At 36.6% G+C, this 26,875-nt stretch overlaps 1 protein-coding gene across 6 annotated transcripts in view; it reads right to left on the bottom strand.

Moving 5' to 3' along the window:
- Positions 1 to 11,408: 11,408 nt before the first annotated feature.
- Positions 11,409 to 26,875, bottom strand: part of Dzip3 (DAZ interacting zinc finger protein 3) — a 113,359-nt gene continuing 97,892 nt past the window's right edge. For all 6 annotated transcript variants that reach the window (XM_029567509.1, XM_029567510.1, XM_008841427.2 and 3 more), the window contains 8 exons: positions 26,030 to 26,117; positions 24,116 to 24,217; positions 21,460 to 21,585; positions 19,417 to 19,556; positions 15,580 to 15,700; positions 14,417 to 14,560; positions 14,232 to 14,333; positions 11,409 to 12,737 (listed from right to left, as the gene is read on the bottom strand). In XM_029567509.1, coding sequence (XP_029423369.1) covers positions 12,627 to 12,737; positions 14,232 to 14,333; positions 14,417 to 14,560; positions 15,580 to 15,700; positions 19,417 to 19,556; positions 21,460 to 21,585; positions 24,116 to 24,217; positions 26,030 to 26,117 — 934 coding nt within the window. In that variant the 3' untranslated portion in view covers positions 11,409 to 12,626. The remainder of the gene's footprint in view (positions 12,738 to 14,231; positions 14,334 to 14,416; positions 14,561 to 15,579; positions 15,701 to 19,416; positions 19,557 to 21,459; positions 21,586 to 24,115; positions 24,218 to 26,029; positions 26,118 to 26,875) is intronic.

Raw genomic sequence — 26,875 nt, 5'->3', positions numbered from 1 at the left:
CATTCATCACATAGGCTGCTCCACACAAGATTCTGAGCCGTGTGTTAATGAAATCGTCATGGTTGACTTGCACTGCAGACTGCTGTCTCCAATCAGCACAGGGGACACACACACCAGACAATATTCCTGTTGAAAATATGTTTCACCACCTAATGAACTTTCCTGGGGGAAAGCTACATCAAGACAGGTTATACAGCCTTTGGGGGATACAGTGTCTTCACAGGTCAAAGTCAGGCTAGAGCTTTGGTTTGAAGAGAAGTGTTGATCAGACTCATCTGGCTAGTTTATAGGAGTTCAGGGGCTGGGGCCCCAGCTCAGGGACAGGTCCTAGAAATCTTTAGCTTTATAGAGTCCTAGGTGACTCTGATGCTCCCCAGGGTCTAGCTTTTCTACTCAAAGTTACCATCCCAGGACCAAAAGCATTACCATCAGAGGGAGCTCTTATTTAGAAATTCAAATCTCACCAGATCTACTGAATCAGAACTCAAATTTTAACAAGATCCCAAGTGATTCAATACATGTGAAAAATTTCAAGCAATATTAGAATAGTATCTCACTGACTTGGCTCCATATTAAAATCTCTTGGAAATCTTTTAAGTACCCTAATACCAGATGTGTCATCAACTGATTAAGACTCTGCAGCTAGAACCCAAGGATTTCTATTGTTTGAATGTTTCCTCTAATCTCCTCTTGTAATTCCAATGTGAGTCAGATTTTTCTCACTTTGACAAAATACCTGATATAAACAACTTAAAAGGAAGAATTATTTATTTTCCCTTACAGTTTTAAATTTTAGCAGTTTCAGTTCACAATTCTTTTCCTAAACCCTCTTTGAGCCTGCTGTGAGGCAGAGGTTACTTATTTCATGGCAGACAGGACAAAGGGTAAAAAAAAGGAAGCTAAGGAAAAGATACAGGTCGCAAAGACAAGCCCCAAGTGACTTCCTTCAGGTAGGCCCCACCTCCTAAAACTTCCACCACCTTCCAAAATAGCACCAGCAAGTGGTAACTAAGCTTTTAACCCCTGAGCCTGTCAATGACTTTTTTATGACAATAAGTTTTATTAGTTCTTTGAGCAAATGTATTCTGATCACATTCATTAACCCAACTCCTCTCAAATCCACACACCACCCTAACTCACCCAAATTTATGTCCCCTTTTTTTTTTGTTGTTGTTGTTGTTAAAACCCATCCAGCGGAACTTGTGTTGCCCAAATATTCTGGGATGTGGTCCATCCCCTGCAGTGTGGCTGACCTACCATGGAGCAGAGTCCTAAAGAAAACTGACTCTCCCAATCACAACAGCTATCAATTGCCAAGGGCTCCTCAGTCAGGGGTGTGTGAGACTTCATGCCCACCTCTCCCATCCATGCTAGGATTTTGTCTGGCTTGAGCAGGTCTTGTGCATGCTATCATAAGAATTGTGAGTTCATATGTGTATCTCCCTTTGTTTCTGGAAAAGTGTTTTATGGTGGTCATCTACTACTTTAGGTTCCTACAATCTTCTTGCCCCTCTTTCTCAAAGATTCCTGAGGTTTAGGGGGAGAGGGTGTGTGACACAGATGCTCTCTTAAGGGCTGAGAATTTTGCAATCTATTTTCTTCATGTTGATCAGTTGAAGCTCTCTTGTGTTAACTGCTATCTACTGCAAAAATAAGATTCTCTGATGAGGATTGAAAGATGCACTAATCCATGTATAATGATATCATTAGGAGGAGTAAATTAAATTCTGTGTCCATTTAGCAGAATAATTGTAATAGCATCTCCCTTAGGTTCTACAAAATATCTAGGAACAAGTTTTTGGCCCAGTAACAGTGTCAGGTGTGGGTTTCATCTTCTGGAGTGGGCCTTAAATCTAATCAGAAGTGTTTGGTTACTCAGCATTTGTACCACTACAGTTTTGTAAGTGAAAAAAAAATCTTGCTAGGACAGTTGTAACTGTAGTTTGCAAGATTCACAGTTAGGTTAAGACTATTATTACTTTTCTGGTAAAATGGATACACCTTTTAACAGTATGAAAGCTAGCCAGTAGGAATGAAGCTTTGAGATCAGTAACAGTTTGATCTCTCCATGTACTACACAAATATGTAGTGTCTTTAGCAATAGGATCTTACTGTAAAGTACCTGAGGGTAACCAAGAATATGGCAATATCCAGTAAAGTATGGGCATCCATGGGACCCACCTAGCAAACAGCTCCAAAAGATGTAAACTATTGCTGGCACTGGACTTTTTATTCTCTAGGCCTGTGGTGTCTAGTAGGGATATTTTACCTATTATTGGGTAACTTCACTTAAAACTCTTATACATATTGTATTAGTCAGTTTTCTGTTGCTATAATAAAACACCATAACCAAGGCAATTTATAAAAGGCAGAATTTATCTGAGCTTATGGTTCCAGAGGTAAGAGTCACGGTGGCAGCAAAAGTGGCCAGAGCAGAAAGCTGAGCAATCACATCTTCAAGCAGGCATAAGAAACAGAGAGCTTCTGGAAATCTGGCAAGGCTTAAGAACTCTCAGAGCCCACTCCCCAGTGACATACTTCCTCCAGCAAGTCCACACCTCCTAAAACCTCCCCAAACAGTGCCACCAACTGGGGACAAAATGTCCAAATACTTGGAGCCTATGGGGGACACTCTCATTCAAACCACCACATTCCATGCCCTGACCCCCCCATTGGCTCATGACCATATAAAAAGCAAAATGCATTTGGTCGGCCTTCAAAAGTCCCCATACTCTTTACCAGTCTCAATAATATTTGAAGTCCAGAGTGCAAAGTCTTCTGAGAGACTCCAGATAATCTCTTAACTGTAAGCCCCATGTGAATTCAAAAGACAAATTACATACTTCCTATACACAATGGAACCTAATATACATTCTCATTTCAAAAGGAGGAATGGGCACACTGAGGAAATACTAGACCAAACAAGACCAAAAACAAGCAGTGCAAACAAATCCAGTAGCCTCATGTCCAACTTCTGTGACTTTATTTCCAAAAGACTTAAATGGCTCAGCCCCTCCACCCCTCCAGCTTTGTTTCATGCAACATGCATCTCTCTCTAGGGTTGGTACCACTCTTTATATGCAGCTGTCATTGGCAGACATCTCACAGCTCTAGCAGCTCCAAGTGCTTAGGGTCACCACTGCCAACCAAGCTTCACCTTCACAGCTTCATACAGTGGCCTATCAGGGCCTTCTTTATGCAGGGATGCCCTGATGCATACTGTCTGGCCGTGTCAGCTCTCTAAAACAATGCCAGTGCCAGCTTTTGTTGTCTTTATTTTTTGTTCTTTTTGTCTTAGCCATTTTGACTGGGGAAAGATGAAATCTCAAATTAGTTTTGATTTGTAGTTTCCAGATGGCTAAAAATGTTGAACATTAAAAAAAAAAAAAATTCAGGGCTGGAGAGATGGCTCAGCAGTTAAGAACACTGACTGTTCTTATAGAAGACCCAGTTTTGAATCCCAGCACCCACATGACAGCTAACGACTGTCCGTAATCCAGTTCCAGGGGATCCGAAAGTCTCTTCTGTCCTCAGTGGGCATTGCATGACACGGATGCACTTACCTACATTATGGCAATACACGCATACACGTAAAATAAAATAAAATATTTAAAAACACCATTTCTCAGTCATTTGCACTTCACCTTATGAGAACTATGTAAGTCCTGGCTCCCCCATTTTTTCATTGGGTTGTTTTCTTGATGTTTGGTTTTATTGAGTTCTTTATGTATTCCAGACACTAGTCCTCTGCCAGATGTACAACTGGTAAAGAATTTTTTCCCCATTCTGTAGGGTGCCTGTTCAAATGATGGTGTCCTTTGCTGTACAGAAACTTTTTAATTTCATAAGATTCCAATTGTCAATTGTTGGTCTTAAGCTAGTGCTATTAAGAGTCTTGTTCAGAAAAGCCTTTCCTGTGCTTATAAGTTACAGTGTATTTTCTACTTTCTCCCCTATCAAATTTTTATGTTGAAGCCTTTGATCCATTTGGAGTTCAGTTTTTTGCAGTATGAAAGATAAGGAATTAGTTTCATTCTTCTACATGTAGCTATTCAGTTTGACCAGCAATATTTAAGATGCTTACTTTTTCCAGTGTGTATTTTTGGCCTCTATCAAAAACCAGATAGCTGTAGGTACATGTACCTTTATTTTGAGTTGATTCTATTCCATTGATCAATGTGATTATTTTTATGCCAGTACAATGCTGCTGATTTTTGAAATTACTATAGCTCTGTAGTATAACTTAAAATCAGGAATGGGGATACCTTTGGCTGTTCTTTTATTGCTCAAGATTGTTTTGGATATCCTGGAATTTTTTGCACGTCCATACGAAATTTAAGATTATTTTACAATTTCTGTGAATTGTGTTGAACTTTAATCATGACGGATAGCTTTGCTGGGAAGCTGCAAGCACTTTGGTCTTTAAGAACTTGGAGAATTCAGGGTGAAAAGATGGCTCAGTGGTTAAAAGCACTGCCTGCTGTTGTAAAGGAGCTGGGTTCAGTTCCTAGCACTCACATGGCAGCTAACAACACATCCATAACTTCAGTTTCATGCATTCTGATGCCCTCTTCTGGCCTCTTTGGGCATTGCACACATGTGGTACACATACACACATGTAGGCAAAATATTCATACACATAAAACAAAAATTAAATATATATATATTTTTTGAGACACGGTCTCCCTGTAGCTCCAGTTGTCTTGGAACTCACTATGTAGACCAGGCTGGCCTTGAATTCACAGAGATCCGCCTGCCTCTGCCTCCTGAGTGCTGGAATTAAAGGTGTGTGCCACCACACCTGACATTTTAATATTTATTATTTTTATTTTATGTGTATACATGTTATGCCTACATGTAAGTAAGTGCACTCATGTTGAGAAATACCTGCAAAGGACAGAAGAGACTGTCAGATTCCCTGGAACTGGACTTATGGACAGTTGTTAGCTGCCATGTGGGTGCTGGGATTTGAACCCAGGTCTTCTGCAAGAACAGTCAGTGTTCTTAACCACTGAGCCATCTCTCCAGTCCCCATTTTTTTTTTTTTAATTTAAAAAAGTAACTTGTGGAATCAGTCCAGGACTTCTCAGCTTTCAAGATCTCCACTGAAAAATCAGGTGTCATGCTGATGGACCTGTCCTTATATATCCTTCTGTTATGGACATTTTGTGTTTGATTATTATGTGACTGTGAGTTTCTTCTCTGGTCCTATTTAGTGTGCTTTATGCCTCTTGCACCTTGATAGGCATCTCTTTCCTTATATTTGGGAAATTTCCTTCTATGATCTTGCTGGAAATATTTTCTGTGCGTTGACCTAGGTTCCTTATTTTCTTCTATACTTAGGATTTGTAGGGTTTTCTCTTTTTACTGTCCGAGTTCCTGTTCCATTCCTGAGATTTTTTTTTTTTTTTTTTTTTTTTAAAGATCTAACATTTTCTTTGGCTGAGTAACCCAATTCCTCTTCCTGTCTTCAAGCCCTGATTATTTTCTATTCCACTGGACCCTTTCTATTGATGAGGCTTTCCAGAGTTTTAAATTTCACTGAGCTTTTTCAGTTTGCCTTTTGTTCAGAAATTCTCCTTTATTAAAGTCTATTTTTGTATCTTGAAACTGTTTATGTTCTTGTAGTCTTCAGTGTGGAACTTATGCATATCCTTTTTCAGTTTGTTGAAAATATTTATAATAGCTGTTTTGAAATCATTGTCTGTGCATCAACTACATTGCTTTTATCAGGGAATAATATAAGGTGGGTAGTAGTTTCTGGAGGAGATATATATCTTGGCTATTCAAGTTTTTTTGTTTTGTTTTTTGTTTTGCAAAGGGACCCTGGGGTTAAATGGTTGGTAATGTCTTCTTGAGGATGGATAGCTGGTCTCACCTTTGTTGAGTGGGTGTTGGATCTTTGCTTGTTGCTACCCCAATATGTCAGGTTGTGGACCAACTAAATGGTGCTTGGGATTCAATCTTGGGGTAACTCTGTGTTCATGAGTGAATGAGGTGTCAGAAGCAGTCCCATCAGAGGTAGGGACAGGTACAGTTCTTTTTAAATAAAAGATTTCACTTTGTTTATGTGTATGTATGTGAATTTGTGTGAATGTACATCATGTGTGTGCCAGTGCCTTCAGAGGAAACAAGAGGGAGTGTTATCCTGGAGCTGGAGTTACAGGCAGTTATAAACTGCCCAATACTGAACTCTGGTCCTCTGCAAGAACAGCAAGTGCTTTGAATTGCTGAGTAATCTCTCTAGCACCAGGAACAGAGGCATTTCTGAGTCCAAGAGCAGGATTAGAAGAGTCTCACTCCTGGTCTTCAGAAGTCTCTGGAAGGCTCATAGGGTTCTGCAAGTGGTCTTTGGATGGCAGGGGTTGGAGTCACAGTAGGAGTAAGCAGGGTGCTCCCTGGAGTACCAAATGCAATACCTACCTCAGGTGAAGGTGGGCGGGGTGGAGGCTGGGCTGGAGGTTCCCTACGATAGATTCAAGTCTTAGGATGCCACATAGTCCCTGGAAAGCATGATGGGTGGGGTGGTTTATAGATATGGGGAGGGAAACATATTCTACCTACCTGGGATTGGGGCTGCAAAACACCTTATGGGCCTGGGTTGGTGTGGTAGGTAAGGTGGCCTTTGGGCAGGTAGACTGACTCTGGGGATCCCTAGCTAGAGTTTGGAGTCACAGGATTCCACAAAGTCCTGGGGAAGTAGTGGGTAGGTGGGAGACAGGTTTTAGGGATAACTATCTGGGTTTGGATTTGCAGGACTTCATGTGATCCTAGGTTGGTGAGGTGGATGGCGTGGACTTTTCATATACAAACTGTAACAAATTTGTAGCCAAGTCTCAGGCTCACTAGCTTAGAACCTTATTTACACTTTATACTCAAACTCTCAGCTGGAGTCCCTACAAAATAATGATGGGAATCTGTACCGTAAATTAAGGGGCTTCAAACAATAGCAGAAAGAAGAGAGACATTTCTATTGTGTTCTTTCATGTGCACGCTAGAATTATGGTATCAGCAGATCCTGGGGGCTCATTAAGATGAGGCCTTCTGGATGACAGGTGTGTTTGTCCAAAACAGATTACAGAACTATCTCTTTCTGTGTGTCTCTACTTTCCCTCCCTTCATTTGTATACTCTTTCAGTTTTTCTCCCCTTGATACAACCTTGGGGACCTGTCCTAAAGAAATACCTACCTGGTGTTTGAAATTAAAAAGGTAAAATATCTGATTTTTGCCTTTCAACGCATTGATCAAACATCATTAACGTTGATCTTAGAATATATGTTTTGCTTTATTTTAAGGTAGAATAATGTCTCCTTCTAAGACTATCCTACCCTTGTTTTATCTTGATCCAAGAAAACTTGGTAATTCTCAAGTACTCAGTTTATTATGTCTTTCTCCCACCTCCCTTTCTTACTTTCCTTTTTCTCTTTACATCTTTTGTCTTTCCTCATTTTTCCTTCCCTTTTCACTTCTCTCTCATCTTTCTCTTCTTTCACTTTCTTCTTTTCTTTGTCAAAGAGTATGGTATTATGGAGAGATTTTGGTATCAAGATTCTAATTTGGAGTCATGGATCTAAATTAATACCTATGTGACCTCAGCAAATCTGTTACCTTATTGCTAAATGGAGGTAACGTCTTTCCTACAATGGAGTGAAAAATGTGGGTAAAGTAAAATGACATATATGTGGTGGTTTGAAGAGTTATTCCCCATAGGCACCAAGTATTTGAACACTTGCTCAGTTGGAAGTGCTGTTTGGGGAGGCTCATGGAACCTTAGGAGGTGTAGCCATGCTTGAGGGAAACACATCATTGTGGGCTTCCAGATTTCATAGCCTTGCCTCACACTTTGAGTTTGATATTTCTGCTTCCTGCATGTGCTTGAAGATGTGAGTGCTCAGCTTTCTGCTCCAGTTGCCTCCTGCCATGACTTCCCTGCCATGATGCACTCTTACCTCTGAAACTGTAAGCCTAAATAAAGTCTTCCTTTCATAAGTTGTCTTGGTCATGGTCTTTTATCACAGCAAAAGAAATTAATACAATATACATGTATGAAAATGTCATAATTAAAACTACCAATTTGTATTCTGACTAAATACCATTGTTAGTTGTTCAACCTTGCAAGATAATCAATATTCAGGAATACTATAGTTCATATATTTCAAACAGATTAAACCAATGTTATGTGGGTGTGATAGTGTCAAAAAATAAACTGAGCGGTCAATATTCTGGAGTTTTGTAAACCTGAAGTATGACTAATGACTATATTTTCTCCTCCAGTTTATCAAAGGTAGAAGATACAAAAACAGTACTTTTTATAAGGAAATAAACTTAAAACAGGTTGAATGACCCATATCAAGTTTGCTACTTTGGGAGAAAAGACTATCAACTTTAATACAATAGCTGTTAGGCAGGTAGGACTTATTCTTTTTGTCGCTATTTCTTAAAAAAAGAAGTTATTGAGAAAAATTAAGAATTTTTTTCATTATCACACAATGTGCCTGGGAATTAAAAAAATCCAAACCTAGATCTGCCCAAGAAAGTCACATTCTATTACACTAGTGACTTCTGAAATTTAATGTGCATCAGAACACCCGTGGTGATCACTCCTCAGGCGGATTCCTGGATGGCCTCTTGGAACATGTACTTTTATAAACATACAATAAAAGATGATGATGGTCTAGGAACTGCACTTAAGAACATTAGTTCATTGGCTCTGTTGAACAGCATCTTCAAATCTCATTGCTAGGAACTGAAAACTACCAATGCAGGAATCAGTGCTTGCTTGTTTTTTATCTGGCTATAAACCAAAGCAGTCTCAATTTACTTCCATTGTAAACTTATTATCTGAAAGATTAAATAAATGTAGTATTTAGGAACATTTTACAACTGTATGACATTCTTGGAAAAATTAGTAAATTAAGCCTCCCTTTCCTGAACTAACCACAAAATTAAATGTATCATCCAAATTGGGTTTGTACAATTAACCAGAATATAAATAATTATGTCAAGATAATTTTTACTAACTGGAGCCATCCTAAACAATCTACAAAAGGGAAAAGTCAGTCAAACTTTTCATACCACCTCATATCACTATTATGTATTTTTGTATTTTATATACTCAATACCATAGTCCTGGTATAATAATTATTTGGCTTACTGTGTTTACTTTTTATTTGGAAGAATATTATTTAAGTAGAAAACAGGGGCTGGAGATATGGCTCAGTGGTTAAAAACACTGGTTGTTCTTGTAGAAGACCCAGGTTCAAATCCCAGCACCCACATGACAGCTAACAACTGTCTGTAACTCCAGTCCCAGCAGAGCTGATAGCCTCTTCTGACCTTTTTCCATGGGCACTGCAGGACACAGGTGCACTTACCTACATGCAGGCAATACAAGCATACACATAAAACAAAAAAAATTTTTAAAAAGAAGTAGAAAATACTACTTTTCTTGTGTATGCAGTAAATCCAAAATGGGATTCATATGTAGAACTAGAATGAACACCAGCTGAGGGACAGAAGATCTGCATTACAGTCCCAGAAAGCCACTTTGTAGCTATGACCTTGAATAAATTATTTCCCTCCTATTTGTGTCTTAAGATTGACTGTAAAGAAGTGATAGCAATATATACTTGTGAGTCATTAGTGGATAAAGTACTTAACATATATCTGAAGGTATCTTATAAAAGCTGTAAATTGTTAAACACAAGGACAATCATTACAAAGGAAAATATCATAATACATATCCTCTTGTAGGAGGATACGTGCAAAAAATTTTATTACTTTAAAAACTGTGTCTGATCTGTGCATGTCAGAGTCTAGAGGAAGGCTTTGAGTATCCTGAGCTACCACTTTCTACTTTATTCTGTTGAGACAGAGAGTCTCAAGGAACCTAAAGCCCACTATTTTGGCTACAGTGGTGAGTCAGCAAGCTCCAACGATCCTTGTCTCCACCTCCTAACATTGGGAATATAGTATGTATAGGTATGCCCACCTTTTTATATGGGTGCTAAGGAGTCAAACTCAGTTAGTAACTAAGTTACTAACTTAGTTAGTAAGAACTCTTAGTTACTGAACCCTTGGAGTATTTTTGATATAGATACTACCATGCTAGGCGCTCTCTGGTCATCATTAGATTTGTGACAAGGGTGAAATCATCCCTCAGAAGAAAGGTATGGGCAGTGAGCACAATTGTACATTACATATTTTATAGGTCCTATTTCCTTTAGCATCTGCAGAGCTAGATATGAATTTCAGGAGCACCAGCCTACTATATTTTCATGACTTCTGGCCTCCTTCTTAAAGCCAAGAATGACAGGTGAACAACAACCACTCTAGAGCATAAATCTGTGAAGGAGACCTGTGGCAGAGCTTCAGGACCCACAAATACTAGGACTGGCTTACCCCTGTCCAGCCACACGACATTGGAGAAGGTAAACCAGCACAATTGAAAGGCTAGATTAGATGTGCACTGAGAGCCCCAAATACTCAGCATTCTGAGTCCCAAACATCCCTGGCACTTTACCAGAACAGATGATTGACCACTTAATATTCTTCTATCTTTTCTCAAAGCATAAGAAAATGTTTAAGCACAACTCAACATAAATAGACATCTGAAATAGAGAACCAACATAGCTTTGGATCCATTTAAGATGAAATACATAGATTATTCAATTATGAAATATTTATTTTTTCCACATAGAAATGAAATTACAATTATAAAAGTGAATTAAGAAACAAGGTGTAAATACAAACTAAGTTTTATAAGGTGACTTGCTACAAGTCCATGACAAGATGATGATCATTCCATAATTCTAGATTCTATAATTCCAACACAGTTTGGGTATTTTATTTATCTAGAAGAATGGTATCCTAAATTTTTTTACTACATTTATTTACTTATATATTTATTTGTGTATATGTATGTGGGGGGGCACACATGTGCCACACTGTACTTGTGGAGGTCAGAGGACAATTTGCAAGATTCAGTGGTTCTCTCCTTCTACCATGTGGGTCCCAGGGATAGAATTCAGGTCATCAGGCTTAGAGACGAGTGCCACCTGCTGAGCCATCTCACCAGCTCAACTGCTGCCTTTTAAAAATTATTTCCCCTCACATTTTTTAGTCCATTCTTAATACAGAAAAAAGTTTATCATACAGTTACATAGAAATATTAAATAAACATTCAAAATAACTTCAAAATATATTTACACTGAAATATACAGAGAAAATAGTTGCTGAGTCAGAAAACATTATTTTTTTCCCAAAATTTAATGGAATTTAAATTTAAATTGTGAATATGAAGCAAGGGATATTTGTCTCACAAGGTAACTATGAGTCCAAGTTTTATATGACAGACATGTACAATAACAGCATATATACAATGCTAATTTAGGCTTTTGATCTCTAAGAACTGAAGCTTTCAGTGACAATGTTTAGATATGCAATTTTGCCTAGTGGACTTCAAATTTGTCACAAGAAACAAATTTATATAAATGGCTTCACCTCTTCCCCAGAATAGTTACATGAAAGTAGACATCTTTAAGGCAGAAAAATATCTCTCCAAAATGCAAAGGGCCAAAGAATATGTTTACAAAGGAATATAAGTTCTCAATTATTCATCTTAGCAAGTGACTTAATTTGCATATCTGCCTTTTCTACTACCTCCTGATTTCTGATTCTAAGTTTTTTCTGCATTTATTATGCAAAACATTGGGGACATGTTAGATGTGGTGGCTCAGGCCTTTAATCCCAGCCCTTGGGAAGCAGAGGCAGGTAAATCTCTGTGAGATCCAGACCATCTAGGTCTACATAGTAAGTTCCAGGCCAGCTGGGGCTACAGGGAGACACTGTCTCAAAGAAAACATTGGGAATATGTCTTGTGGTATGCTGGTAAATGTTTAAGAACTAACTCTTGAGGGAAAGATAAATCTTTACTTTTATAGCATTTACCAGTTTCTATGGTATAAAGTCTCTCACTATGGCAGATTTCAAGACATCAACAATTTGACAAATTGTTTTATACAATACCTTGAAACTGAGCAATCATTTCTCATAAGCTATGATAGGTCATTGCATGGTTTTTAACATCAAGTAGCCTATAATCTCATCATGGGTATTTGTTTTAGAGGACAGAAAAGAATAAGAGAGATAGAAATATATCTTATAATAATTACATTTTAATAACTAGTTTTAAAAGTTAAAAGGAAAACTAAAATCTGTGGTATTTTTCCACTTTTCCTCCTAAATTTAATTAGGAAATGAAAATGTAGCACATTTGGGAGAAAGTAAAGAACAAGTAGAAGAAAAAGGAAAGAAACCTAGGACATTCTTAGAAATATACTAGGAAGGCATTATGTCTACAGTTCTCATGCTTATAGAAGAAAAAACTTAGTAAGAGCAAACATAATGTAACTATTACAACTTCTTTAAGCCCCTTCTAGGTTACGTATCCTGAGGATTTCCCTGATCTCTTTGACTGCAACTTGGGTGTGATTACCTAGCCTATTTAGCATAATACCAAAGAGCATTACTGCTTCACACCACTCATACAATCAGCTCATAATAAAAAGCAGAACTAAATTCCATTGTCTGATAACTGATCTTATGTATAGCTACCTGCCTCGTATCAGATCTTGGGCAACTGCCGGTTGGGGTGGTCAGGGAATTCTTCTGGTAGCAAAACATGGAGTCTGCAGGTGGGGCATGTCCCCTGTTGCATCAACCATGGTCTAATGCACTAAGGAGTAAAATGATTCAAGTCAGAGTTTCAGATTTAGCTTACTAGAGGCAGATGCCATGTTATACATCAGAGTTACCAACCAACATGTCTTCTGGGAGAATCTCAAAGCCAAGCCAGGTACCTATGTTAACTATGGCACTTTCTCTGGCTTGCTAAGCAATATAGCTGGCAACTGCAGAACATCTTTTGGCCATTCTGTTAGACTTACATTTCTGCATCAATGGATTTTTAAAAAATGGTTAGTAATTCTTCCTGAAAAGGATATTGAGAAAATCTGCTATATTCTCTCTTTGGTTGATTTTATTTAAATATTTCTTTCATTTGCAATTTATAAAAAATCACAACCAAACATACATTAGTTACCAAAACACTTATATTGATATAAGGTTAGACTCCCTAGATGACTCTTCAAACTGTTTTCTATGATACAATGACAATAATCTTAAATTATGAATGATATGTTACATTTTACTTAAGTATTGAATCCAAAACCAAATAGTTTTGTTCTATATAAATAATGGAGTGCTAGGTCATATAAGAGAGGGTTAAGAGAAGGTACTATATTTAAGGTCTAACAGTTAATTCTAAAAAGCAATCTAGATGAATTATTTGCCATTTATTTACTGGGCAATGACAAAGAATAAACTTTGAAAATCTTTTATTTTTTTAAATCAGTATACTTCAAAAACTCGAAAAAGTTAGGTAGCTAAGTATCATTCTCAGAGATCTTTTGGGCTTATCCATTTTTCATATCTCTTCAGATCAAAGCAGACGAAATATGTAATTTTGAACAAGTTACAACATGTATTTTGATGCATGGATTGAATAGGCAGGTAAGTGGTCACTTCCCTGAGAAACATTTCTTGTCTAAGTCTGTCTTTTCCTTTACCAAATGATTTTTTTTTACACAGAGAACTTGGACCACTTATAACACATCAGTAACAGTTACAAAGCAGCAACATTAGGAGTTAATCCATATCAATGCCAAGAACAAACAAAAGATATTCCAGCCTTACATTTTTCTAATATTAATACTCAAGCCTCAGAATCTTCAAATTAAATACCAGAGGTTGGACAGATTGCCAAGAGAAATATTATGCCTTACAATGAGAAGGTACCATTATTAGACATGAACAATAGACATTGTAGAATATTCAGCAAGTGGAGGTAAAATGGCATTTCTGTGTTACTAGTTCCACCTCTCAACTGCCATGTCAGTCAATATTTCTCCAAATTCTATTTAGGGGAACTGTCTACCATGTACCATTTTGATCTCAAGGCTGTCCTTCTAAGAAACAATAGTACAACCATGAGTATACAGAAGAAAAGATATAAATGTTTCTATATGGTATCCAGAAGGCAAAGTGCAGAGTTATGCCTAGTAGGATTTGTGAAATGGTGCTGGATGGTGATGTATATATACTTTAAGTAAGGCATTATAACCTTGCTTAGCTGATTAATGGTAAAATGTTAACAATCTTAAAGGTTTACCTGAGAGTGGAATTTGTGAGCACAAGGCAAAACTGAAAGGTTTTCTGGAGACAGATTCTCATGACAGATCACACAAGGTTCCTCTTCTTCTTCTTCTTTATCCTGGAGAAAAATGGGCATATTAAAGCTTACATTGTTTATCCCCTCGGAAACCTAAATGTACGTACAGTCAACAACTATCTCACCAGATTATTGGTTCCTTCCCATGTGGAAGAATCTTGAGAACTGTGGGGCCTCCAAGCTGGCTTGGGGGTCTGGGGAGCATTAGGCTGTGATGAAGAGTGGTTGGGTGAGGCACAATTATCATTTGGCACAGGTTTTTCTTGACTCTAAAAACAGGAATATTTTATTTATTTTTAAGAATTGTCCTAAAATGGTACAAATTGACAGAAATATGCACAATATATTGTAGCAAGAGTTATCAAAGAGGTAAACAAGATTCGTGATAAATCTTAAAACAAATGCTGGCAATACTTGTTAGAGCTAGGTAAAGAGAAATACAATCCTACATGTTTTTCTAAATAAAATGTTTCCAGAAAATTAGAAAAAAAAATCCTCATTCTGAATCATTCTAGGTAACCTATAAAAAAATGGAAAGGAATCAAGTTCTATTCTAGTATGATTAAGAACTTCCTGCTGCAAAAAGAAGTTTCTTTGATAAGTAGTGTATGGAGACTATCACAAAGTTCCAACTGATCAAAATGCAGAGAGTAATTGGCCAAGGGGTACTTCACCCTAATCAATACATCTACAATGTAATCCCTGTACTTAAGGCTCAGAGAACATCATGGAAAAGGGGCAGAAAGATTGTAAGAATCAGAGGAATAGAACACTTGCCGCTAGACAATACAGTCTAGATATGGTAGAAATCTCCACAATATGGTAGCTTAGCAAGGTCTGCATAATACCACCACCAGCTGACATGTTGATGTGGATGGGGGAAATTTCACAGGGTCCCAACCTTTAGGTGAGGAATTAAATGCAAACAATGAGTGCTAATGGAGGGAGAACCAGGGATGAACTCCCTGATTATATATATATAAACAATAATCAAAAGAAGACAAAAAATTGAAAGGGAATTGGGAGAAAACACATATGAGGAGCTAGAGGGGAAGAGGGAAGGGTGAAAATGATATAAATACAATACTCATGTATGAAATTCTCAAAAAAAAAACCCAAATTTAAAATCTTCTTGTATCACTTATGAAACTGAAGCTGTGAATTTACTATTAATGATCTAATATGATTAGCTGACTCTCTTAGCATGTTACATAGGTAATTAAAACAGTTGTTACAGAGATAACAGAAAGTTAAAATTGTTCTGTTTTGTTTTCATTATTTATTTTACCTGAGGTTTCTTGGAATCAATCAGTTGGGAAATCTTGTAAACAATTTCATCAAATGTCAGTCCCGATAAGGACTTCCCATGAGAATCCTTTACTTGTTGTAAAAAGTCTGTAAGCTCCTTTCTGGAAGAGATCAAGAAAAGAGAAGTGCTGGTTTTTCCTTCTGTCTTAAAGGACATGCCCTCAAATGAGATATAAAATCCCATTCATACAATATGTAGTACATTGATTCAACTCTATAAATCTTGAATCTAAAAAGTCACCTGTATTTATCTGAAACCAAAATGAAAATTTCTAAGTGTATCAAATAATGATATTCAATGTGTTAACCAGTGATAAAGTTTAGCACTTATTTCTTCCAAAGGATGTTAATTGAGTTTTGGGGAGCTTATTACATGAAAATTGAGATTACTTATTTATGTACTGAGGTCTTTATACCTCAAATTTCCCTTAAGATTAAGTTATTTCTTGCAAAAAACTATACTTCTATTTTCTTTTAAATTTTTAAAAAATATTTCATTTATTATTTTTATTTATGTGTATGAGTGTTATGCCTACATGTAGGTAAATGCACCCATGTTGTGCAATGCCTGCAGAGGACAGAAGAGGCTGTTGAATCCCCTGGAACTGGAGTTATGGACAGTTGTGAGCTGCCATGTGGGTGCTGGGATTCAAACCTGGGTCTTCTGCAAGAAAAGTCAGCATTCTTAACTGCTGAGCCATCTCTTTAGCCCCTCTATTTTCTTTTTAAAATTTATTATTTTTTATTTTAAGTGTATGAGCATTCCGCTTGTATGTCTAAGTGTATGCAATGCCTTCGGAGGCCTGAAGAGGCATCGGATCCCCTAGAACAGGAGTTATGGGAGGCTGTCAGCCACCATGTGAGTGCTAGGAACCCAGATCATCTGCAAGAGCAGCCAGTGCTCTTAACCACTGATCCATCTCTTAAGCCCTGTTTTTTTTTTTTTTTATCTTTCTCAGTGTTAACTGTTTTACTTTCATAAAACTCAAAGACAAAAATAAAGATTAAACAGAAAAGCAAACAAAAATATATTTATTAGATGATAATGGAACTAATCTGTAATTATTTTAATCAGTATTTTCCTTTTCCCCCCAAGTCCAGGAATCCAAACCTTGTAGGTACACTTTGATAGCAAGTGCAGAATGGAGTATTTGTCATGTCATTATGGAGAAGTGTCATGTCATTAGCCTTAAACAATTACCTTTGGCTTATGATTTTTATCCTTATTCATAATTACATGGTATTTTATGTTTTATTATGAACCTTACAAAACCACAATCTAATTCTGATAGCAATGGTATGTAAAGTGCTAGTTTTCAAATGAAAACACTAAGGAACACTAGACTTTTTCCTCATATATAAGAGTAGATATTTTATAATTAAATATCTTTCTGTTAAAGTCTGACTGTGAAAAGCCAGAAAAGTCATGACTTCTTATGTTGAACTGTGTCTCCTAACAAATAAATGATCAGGATTCTCAAAAAATTAAGATATAGGAGCCCACCCTGTGGCTCTGGCAGTGGAACATGGGGCGTGGGCCCAGCTGCTTCTCTTGGAGTGTGGAACTGTGTGTACTTGCACCCAGGAGGTAGCTATGAGTGCTCCACAGTGCTGCACTCATTGTGACTTTCCTGCTGGGCCTGCAGGAAGCCACCAAGCCATGTACCCATGGCTGGCCAGCCATTATCACCCAGGTGACCAACCGCAAGGAGAATGAGGGATATCAACGGGAGCAGGAAAGAAATGACTTGGCAAGTAAGAAAGAAAATGGGTGGAGAGCCAAGACGGTGGCAGTGGTGGCTCTCAGCAAAACATGACTCCAGTAAGAGATTATCTCCTCACTGGTTCCCTCTACCAAGAAGAAAGATGTGAAAAGTGCAGACACTGAAAAAAAAAAAAAAAAAGCCAACCAGATCCTTGATCATGAAAAAGAAAACACACAAGCCATCTGTCTCCATGAGCAAAAGTGAAAAAGTGGTATTCTCCAATTCTAATGTCTGTTTAGCAAGAAATTCAAGCCAGCAAGTAACTGTTGCCTCTATCATGGAACTCAAAATGCTTTATCTTAAACATAATCATGTAGACTGAGTGACAGAGATAAGAAAATACTAGGAACCAGCATAATTGAAATTATGATCCCTCCTGTGGGCTGGAACTGTGGTCCCATCCTATGAGCCTCAGCCTACAGTAACCTCCTGTGAATCTGGAGCTGTGGTCCCTTCTGGTGAGCTGGAGTTGTGGTCTCCTCCTGTGAACCTGGAGCTGAAGTCCCTTCCAGCGGGCCTGGAGCTGTGGTCCCCTCCCATGAACCTAGAGATGCCATTCTTCCAATGAGCTGGAGCTGTGGTCCCCTCTTCTGAGGTAGAACTGTGGTTTCTGTGACCCTGGAGTTGTGGTTCCATCCTGTAAGCCTGGGACTGTGGTTGTCTCCTGTAAACCTGAAGCTGTGGTCTTCTTCCATGAGTCAGAGTTGTGGTCCACTCCTGTGAGCTGGAGCTGTGGTCCTACCCTGTGAACCTGAAGCTGTGTTCCCTTCCTGTGAGATGGAGCTGTGGTTCCCTCTTGTGAGATGGAGATGTGGTCCCCTCATATGAGGCGCTTTGGTTCCCAAATATGCTATGGTTCCCCATTCCTCTGGTGGTGGATGGTGGAGCAGATTGGAGGACTTCCTGATGTTGGGCAGCAGTTTCAGCCTTCTCTTGAGTGGTTGTATTTCCTCAAACCCCCTCCCATGAGGTCCCAAGTTGTGTATGATAGTTGTGTTGGGCTTACACTAGGAACAGGAGAGGTCTCTGTCATTTGCAGATTCTCTAGAATGGACTCTTCCTACTTCCCCTGAGGGTCAGGATCCTGACTCCACACATGGTCTTGGGCATCCAGGCCTTGATGTTGGATCTCACCTAATCCCAGGCACCAAGATGTTTTCCATCATTTTTTTTCTATTACTGTTCTACCCCAGTGTACTTTCACCTGTGCTCTACGGAAAATGTAAATCACCTAATCAAACTTCTAGAAATAAAAATCACATTCTGGGAAGTTAAAAAAAAAGTACTATAATAACTAAACATATAATTCTCCAACTAAAAATATGTAATTGTATTTTAGAATGTAAGTTTGCGATTTTATAAATTTACTCTAATTTTTGAGTATTATTTACTGACAAAACTCTATAACAAGCTTCAACAATACTGTGAAATGTATTACTGTTTCTGTAATATGAAAAAACATTTATTTTAAAAAAATTAAGAAAAAAACTGAAACTTGATGATGTTGAAGTTTAGCAAAAAATCAACTCAAAGCTTACTTTGGTAATGGGTTACTAAGGTAATTATTGCAGTTGGTAGCATTAAAATTTGGGTAAGTTTACAACAAGTTCTTCTAAGAAATGAGTAAGCCTAATTTTAAGCAGTTACCTTCTCATGACTCAAAACTAATAAAAAGCAGAAATGTTTGGCATTTCTGTTAAGCACTCTCTTCTTAGTTTTATTTTACTAAGACCACTGTAACAAAGTACCTGCACTTTTGTGTGTGTCTATGTGTGAAATGTTTCACTGTTATAGTTATATGATGTGAAATATGAAAGAACTAATTTACTCCATTTCCTCTCTATCTAACTGAATAACTTTGGATACCAAATTCCTAGTCTATAAAATGATTAGGTGATCTTAAAAATCTTCCCCAGATGTTAATAATCTAAGACTCTCAAAGGTGATCTCAGTGAATGCTACCTATGTTGACAGGAAATATTGATACCCAGAAATTTCAAAAAAGAACCCAAATTTATTCATAAAAAAGCACTAAAGTACAATTAAAGTACCTTGTCTGTTGTGGAAAAGCAGTTTTCAGTCTGTCTGCAATCCTCTCCAGGTTCATCATGGAAGGATCAATGCCCAGACCTGCACTGGGTTGCACAGCCTCTCCTACAGGTGTTGGCATAGTCCAGGCTATACCAGTCATCTGCAAGGGGTAGAGAGTTAACCATCAGTCTCAAAAAAATAAGTAAAATATAGACATCCACATTTTTTTCCTTAACAAGTACAATATTTATAATTTGTGATTAACTATTTTAACTCATTTTACAAATAGATCATGTTTGCCTCAGTGATTAACAACATGTACATACATACATTCATACAAAGTGCTTATTTTTGAATTTCAAAAAATAGTGGAAAATTGAAAACCACCTGCAATCTGCCAATAAAAGAATGAATAAATTATATCAAGTTCTTAAAAGTAGATGTATATATCTGGGTATAAGCGAAGCCCATGAATATGTTTAGTTTTATATGGCATGGTATTTGTAGTGTGACTCTTTTAACATTAGAAATTTTAATAAGTACATGCATATTAACATAAAAAGAAGTCTAAGTCATGCAACAATCTATAAATAGTGATTTTTCCTAGGGAAAGTTACCTCAGGGTAACTTTACTTCCTAACTTCTATATTTCTATTGTATTTGTATTTTTCTTTACAATTTTCACATTTACTTTTATAATAGAAAAATAACAAAGTTAAATTTTCAATGGACTAAAGATGCTGATAGTATCAGAACAGCTTTGGTCCAATATCTCAGAAATGTCATTGACAATGGAATATGGAAGGTGTAGTGATATATCTAAAAAAAGCTGTGATGCCATCAAGATTTCTCTCACATTTTATGGTAGTTCTTCATTAGAAACATTAAGACTAATTGAATTAATATCAGTAATGAATTTTTAGACTGTTAATGTGGTTACTAAGGTAATGATATTCCTGACAGCTTTTACCTAAGCCTCTATGGGTTATCATCTACTAACACTCACTGGAATACCCTGTAAAGGCCTAACATGAAAGGACTAGAATACTACCTGGAAATATGATTTGCCTCAATCTCGAGCTTTTCTCCCTGAAGATAATCTTATTAGAAGGTTAACAGACTTTAATTATTTAAATAAAAATTTTTCCTTGATCTTTATAGAATAACAGTAAGCAAACTATATGAGCAACACAGTTAATCTGATGATAAAAAGATGTGGTACCTATTTAAAGTCTTGAGGCTTACTTTCATATTTGTTTGTAGATGGTGGCATCTATATATTTAAGTCCATCTGACCATTTTAAAAGGAGATTGTGAGCAAGATAGAAGCACCATATATTACTATATAAGTTTGTATATGTGTGTGTATACACACAGACATATATGTATATACATATTTATAGGTACATATGTAAATACATATATGCATAACTGCATAGAATGCTGTTATGTTCAAGTCAGGATTTGGAATTCTTTTCATTATCTAATATTATTCTTTTGGAAGAATATTTCTTTTTCTTGGTAAAAGTTTAGTTAAAACTATAAACAATAATTCTAGTTATTTTAAATGTCTTCATTTCTTCCTCAGGTTTGAATAAAGCTTAAAAGTTTAGGGTTCATGTTCCAAGCAGGCATTATTTGAATTATTTTTGTAGATAATAGTTGAAACACTCTGTGTGTCCTATACTGGGTATGTATGTAAGCTTTGTGAATTAATTTAGTTGGTTGGACTTGGTTTCTTTGCTTTTCTACCCAATAGTCATGCTAAAAATAAAAATGACAATCTATCCTACAATGTTATCTGTTAAGAAGTAAACCTACAATTTTAAGGACTTACTAGTATAAAAAACATATTTATCTTTATATTCTATAACTAAACTAATATTAGGAAATGATAAATAAGATAAAGGCAATAACAGGCAAAACTCAGTCAATTATTATCACCCCTGCCATTGTCATCACTACCCTCTCAAACAAATGAGCAAGAGGAAATATTTATTCAGGAATTTCACTACAGTGATAAAGAACTAGTTAATATTTATTCCACCAAGAAAGGCTCTTACCAGGGGAGGTCTAGGTTGTGCAGCTGCAGAGATGACTCCAGGGCAAACTGTAGGCATTTGGGGAACAGTAAGTATGGGTCTAAAGAAAGATTCCTTCATAAGGGGTCTTCCTAGGAACTGTTGTATCTACCATATGAAAGGTAAAAAATAAATAAATAAAAAACACTACACATATATATTTACACAGGAAATGTTTACATTCACAGAGCAATGTAAATGGTAAAGCATTAACTGGAATTCAGATAACAAAGTATATTAGCAGTAATGTGTCAGAATACTACTTACATCTATGAATATTTGAAAAAGCAAAGGGCAGTGAGATAGACTAGAAAGAGCAGTGATAAAAATGGAAAACAGAAATAGTTTACTCCTCTTTTTCTCTATCTAGCTCAATAGGGTTGGATGTCAAATTCCTAGTCTATAAATCGAGATGGTTGGAAGAGGTGATCTTTAAGACCTCCACCAGATGTTAATAATCTAAGATTCAAAAGTGATCTCAGAGAATGCTACCTATGTTGACAGGCAATACTGATACTCAGAAATTTCACAAGAGAACTCAAAGCTATCCAGAGAAAATCCTGCTTTCTTTATTATGTACTGACAATACCTCTTGATGGAATCGTGACTTTATGTTTAGCTTCAAAGAGAATGGAAGAATGAAGTAGGGTTGGTCAGGGGGATACTGTCCCCTAGTGCTCAGCCTGTGGATTTGACTGCATTCCCAAAGGGGTTGTTGGCAGTTGTCAATGGGAGAGAAACATTAATTCTTGAATACAGAAGCAGACAGGCTTATATCCACAGTGTGCTAGGTCTAGCATGCGCATAAAGCAGGAGTACAATAGTAATTTGATGAAGTGAAAGAAAAGACATTAACATATTTATAAGTAATGATCCTAAAACAAGAAAGTAAAAAATTAATAGATGGGCTGACAATTGATTTTTTTTTTTTCAGACAGGGTTTCCCTGTAGCCCCAGCTGGCCTCAATCTCACACAGATCTGCCTGCCTCTGCCCTAGGAATGCAGGGATTAAAGGCCTGTACCACCATGCCCAGCACCACAATTGATTCTTAATTAGTAGAGAACAGATACTGGCCTTATAAGTAAGAAAAGACATTTTGAGACAATTAGGGAAATGAAAATTCTAACTGGATATTAGAAATCAAAATTATCCATAACTTACAATTCTTTTAGATACGATAATGATGTTATGATTATATCCAACAATAATTCTTTATCTTATAGGATACATACTGAAATTATGTGATGCCCATGGTTTGGATTAAAAAATATTCCAGGGAGAATAAGAAGATGACATAAAGACCGTTAGTACTGATTATTAAAGTTGGATATTGTGTGTGTGTGTGTGTGTGTGTGTGTGTATGTGTGTGTGTGTATCATTTCAAAATTTTCATTTAAGTTTTAAATAAATAAATAGTGGGTACTGAATCAGTATTGCTGGTCCCTTTGAGAGCCACTACTGCCATATGACCAACTATTCTTTGAAAAGAACCAAGGGTCTTCTCTTTCTTCTGCTTCCAAGTCCATATAATGAAATGAACTGCTTGGCTGTGCTATAACCTTCCTGCCATGATGGATAGACCTCTTTGAAACTTTGAGCCAAAACATATTCTTCCTCCCTGAAGTTGTTTTTGATAGATACTTTGTCACATAAAACTTCATCATAAACTATAAAACAAGTACAGAAAAATTAGGATCTAGTAATGAGGTAACTGATAAACAATTTGAACATACAGTTTTTAGGCTGTTGGAACTGGTTTGTGGAAAGAATTTGGAAGTGGTTGGCTGGAAAAACTAGAAGACAAGAATGCACATAGAAGTATGGACAATACTGCTGTCATGAGGTCTCACATGAGAACAGGACTCCATTAGGAACTGGACAAGAAGTCACTTGTGTTACATTATCTCAAATAATTTTATCATCAATAAGTAGAACTGAAGTTTCCAAAATTCTAATACAAGCATGTGTGCTAATACTGAAAGCCATCTGCCCTACATATAAATCTTATAACTGTCTTAACTTACTATACCCAAACATATAATAATAATAATAATAATAATAATAATAATAATAATAATGGGTTGTAAGTACTCTAGTCTCTAAAGTTCAGAGACTTATATCTGATTAAATCCACTGACTTCTAACAAGTAGAGAAGGGGCATAAGTAGAAGCTGTCCTTGCTGTCAAAGATACAGTAGATTATAAAACTTAAACAAAAGAAAGTCTAGAAGTGGAGGGGACTAAGTCCCTAGAAAAAGGTTCCTAGGGTATTTATTATGCTGAGATGTTTCAGTTATCTAGTGCTGACATGAGAACAGTGAGGATCCTGAGTATTCATCAGTTATCTTTCACAATGTAGAGGAGTTTGAGAGGATGAAATAGTACTCTCAGCGCTAAAATGCATAACTAAACCTCAGTGATATAATAGTCTACTGGTCTCAGTCAAATTGTATTGTCTGATTACTGTCATGTGCTAATTATATCAGCATGCTTTGGTCATCAGTGGCAACTAGTATTTACAACATGTACCTAATTCCATCTTGAGCACACATCAAACACACTGTATATTCTGTATTTTATACCTTACATTTTATCAAAATGAAGATATCAATTTCTGAAAACATCATGTTTCTTACCAGTATCTCAGGACTCGGTGGTGGTGGGGGAAGCTGGACTGGAGGCAAGGTACTCAAGGCAAATCCTTGCCTCACTTTATTGATTTGTTCATTGTATTGTGTCTGATAGAAGAAGAAAAACACCTATTTAGAGGATAGCTATATGTAAAGAAATCATATATAGCAATACTTGAAAATAATAACATAAACTAGTGGTTCTGAATTTACTGACAGAAAAACAGACCAGTTTATATATAATAATTCTCAAGACTTTCATCCTCACACTTAAATTAGGCATTTGTTGATAAGATACAGTGACTCTGCTGGATAGCTTTAAGTTGTCAACTTGACAAACCTGGGTAGAGGGAGCCTCAATTGTGGAACTGCCTCCATTTGACTGGTCTGTGGTCATGTCTGTGGGGTATTTTCTTCATGAGTGATGTGTGAGGGCCTACTCTACTGTGAGCGTAAGTACCACCCCTGGGAAGGTTGTTCTATACTGTATAAGAAATCAGGCTGAGCATGGGCCAGGAAAGTAAGCCAGGGGGCAGCATTCCTCCAGCCTCCAGGTTCCTGCCCTGAGTTTCTACTTGGGCTCCCTCAGTGATGAACTGTGACCCAAGAGATGTAAGATAAAATAAACCCTTTCCTCCACAGTAGGTATTAGAGTGTTTTGTCACAGCAATGGAGAAACAAACTACAACAGTGACATAATTTAGCTCCTGTGGTAACTCTTTAGCGTTTCCATCATTTCCAATTCCTAATAGGAACCACTGACAAAAAGTGAATTAAGAGTAAAAAATCTAAAGAGTCAAGAACCTGTAAGAAACACATAGGCTGACAGGAAAAAACACATTTAGAACAAAAAGTTGAAGTCTGTCAATGTTCCTTTGTAAAACGTGAAGAAAAAAATGCTAGAGAATACTATTAAATATACATATTTGTTTATCTCTAGCTTGCTCCAGTTCCAAAATGTTTTATTGTCTTAGATTTGCGAGGACGAGAGTAAGAGTGAGAGCAAGAGAGAGATCCAGAGAGAGGGAGAGGGAGGGAGAGAGAGAGAGACAGAGACATAGACAGAGAGACAGAGACCAATCCTGAGAACTTAAGACGTTTTCAACATTTTTTGGAATTATCCCCAGTTTGCTTTATTTTTTTGGAAACAACCCATAAGAACCAAAAACAAAACTTTATAAAACAAAAGAGAAGTTTCAATGAAGAGGCCATATGCTTAGAAGAAGCCAAGGACAGAGAACAAGAGGAAGCTCTTTGAGACCAAAACTTTTAATATACCTAAAAGAAACGCTATGTACCACTGAAGATTGAGTAAAAATGACCTGGGGAAACAGTCAAAATCATCACTAAAAAGGTGTGCAGCTCTTTGCAACTAAGCATAATTTGTTTTATCTGCAGTGTTGTGGATTCAAAAAAATTCAATCAATGTTCTATAGCAATATAACATATAAAAATTCAAAACCCATAGCAATAAATAGTCATTAGGTTACCTTTTTCATGTTCTCAATTCAATTAAATCAGTAAGATTTTTGCATTATGGGATAATTATATAAAATGTTAAGATTAGAAAATAATACAGGCTACTTGATTCTCCATTTTATTCTATAAATACATTAATTATTATTTATAGTCAGTTAAGACATTTAATTATGAATGGAGTATAGTTGGCTTTAGAATTTTAGGAAAACTAGGTATAAGGAACAATTTTTGAGTTTATCTTTTCCTGGACAAAGGATTTAGAAGGTTACACATATGAGTCTACAACTTATATTTATCATTTACTATGTGAAAATAATGAACAACGGAATAAACTTTGATACCTAAACAAAAAATAATTCTCAAATTTCTTAATGATTTTCTTTTATAAACATGCCCCCACTCCCATAATTCAATTTGATTTAAGTACACTTCAGAACTTACCCTGAGGAATGCAATCTTGTTTCTAACATCCGCCACAATGGCATTCCAACTATCTACAGCAGCTTTTAATTGAAGTGATTCTAGGTTGCTAATGTAGAAAAGGAGACACAAAGAAAGCTCTTTCTTTTTAAATAACTTAGATTTCCAAAATTTTCAATTATGTTCTCTAGCATACATGTAATTAATATAAAAGAAAAAAAATTATCACCAACACCAGCAATTATTTCAAAAGTTAAAGATATATGGAAAGGCTTGTTATTGACAATAAAAGCAGAAACAAATAATATATAAGAATTCTCTTTTCAAAGGAAAATAATATTTATGCTTCTAGTATACCAATAATTTTTTTCTATCTTGGTGATAGTATAAAACTTCTTTGTACCTAAATACCTCCAATGAAGTAAAGGAGCAGAAAAGTCAAACAGGGAAATTGCCTTAATATGTAAGACAGGTACAGTTCTCAAGAATGCTGATGCATCTTAGAAGAAGGAGGTTTCAGACCCATCTTCATATTAACAATGGTATCACAGGGTCAGAATTGACCTATTTGGCTCTGATGTAGATTAAAAAATTAAACTGTCCCTGAGGACATAGAAACACACACACACACACACACACACACACACACACACACACACACACACACAGAAACAATTCAAACAAAGAAAAACAACCAACACTTCTCTGCGAGGATAAATGAGATTATTGCCATGGTTAAGTGCATAAAATGTACAAATGTACAAGCACAGCAGATGCAGGGACTCAATTCAATAAATAGTTAAGGCAGGAACAATCTTGAAATTTTTAGTGCCTATTCTTTCTGGATGAGACTCCATGTGGATTTCC

The sequence above is a fragment of the Nannospalax galili genome, unplaced genomic scaffold (assembly GCF_000622305.1).
Source record: "Nannospalax galili isolate Female #2095 unplaced genomic scaffold, S.galili_v1.0 scaffold261, whole genome shotgun sequence".
NCBI lineage: Eukaryota > Metazoa > Chordata > Mammalia > Rodentia > Spalacidae > Nannospalax > Nannospalax galili.
The sequence above is the reverse complement of the archived record's forward strand: the minus strand, read 5'-3'. Positions and strand labels throughout refer to the sequence as shown.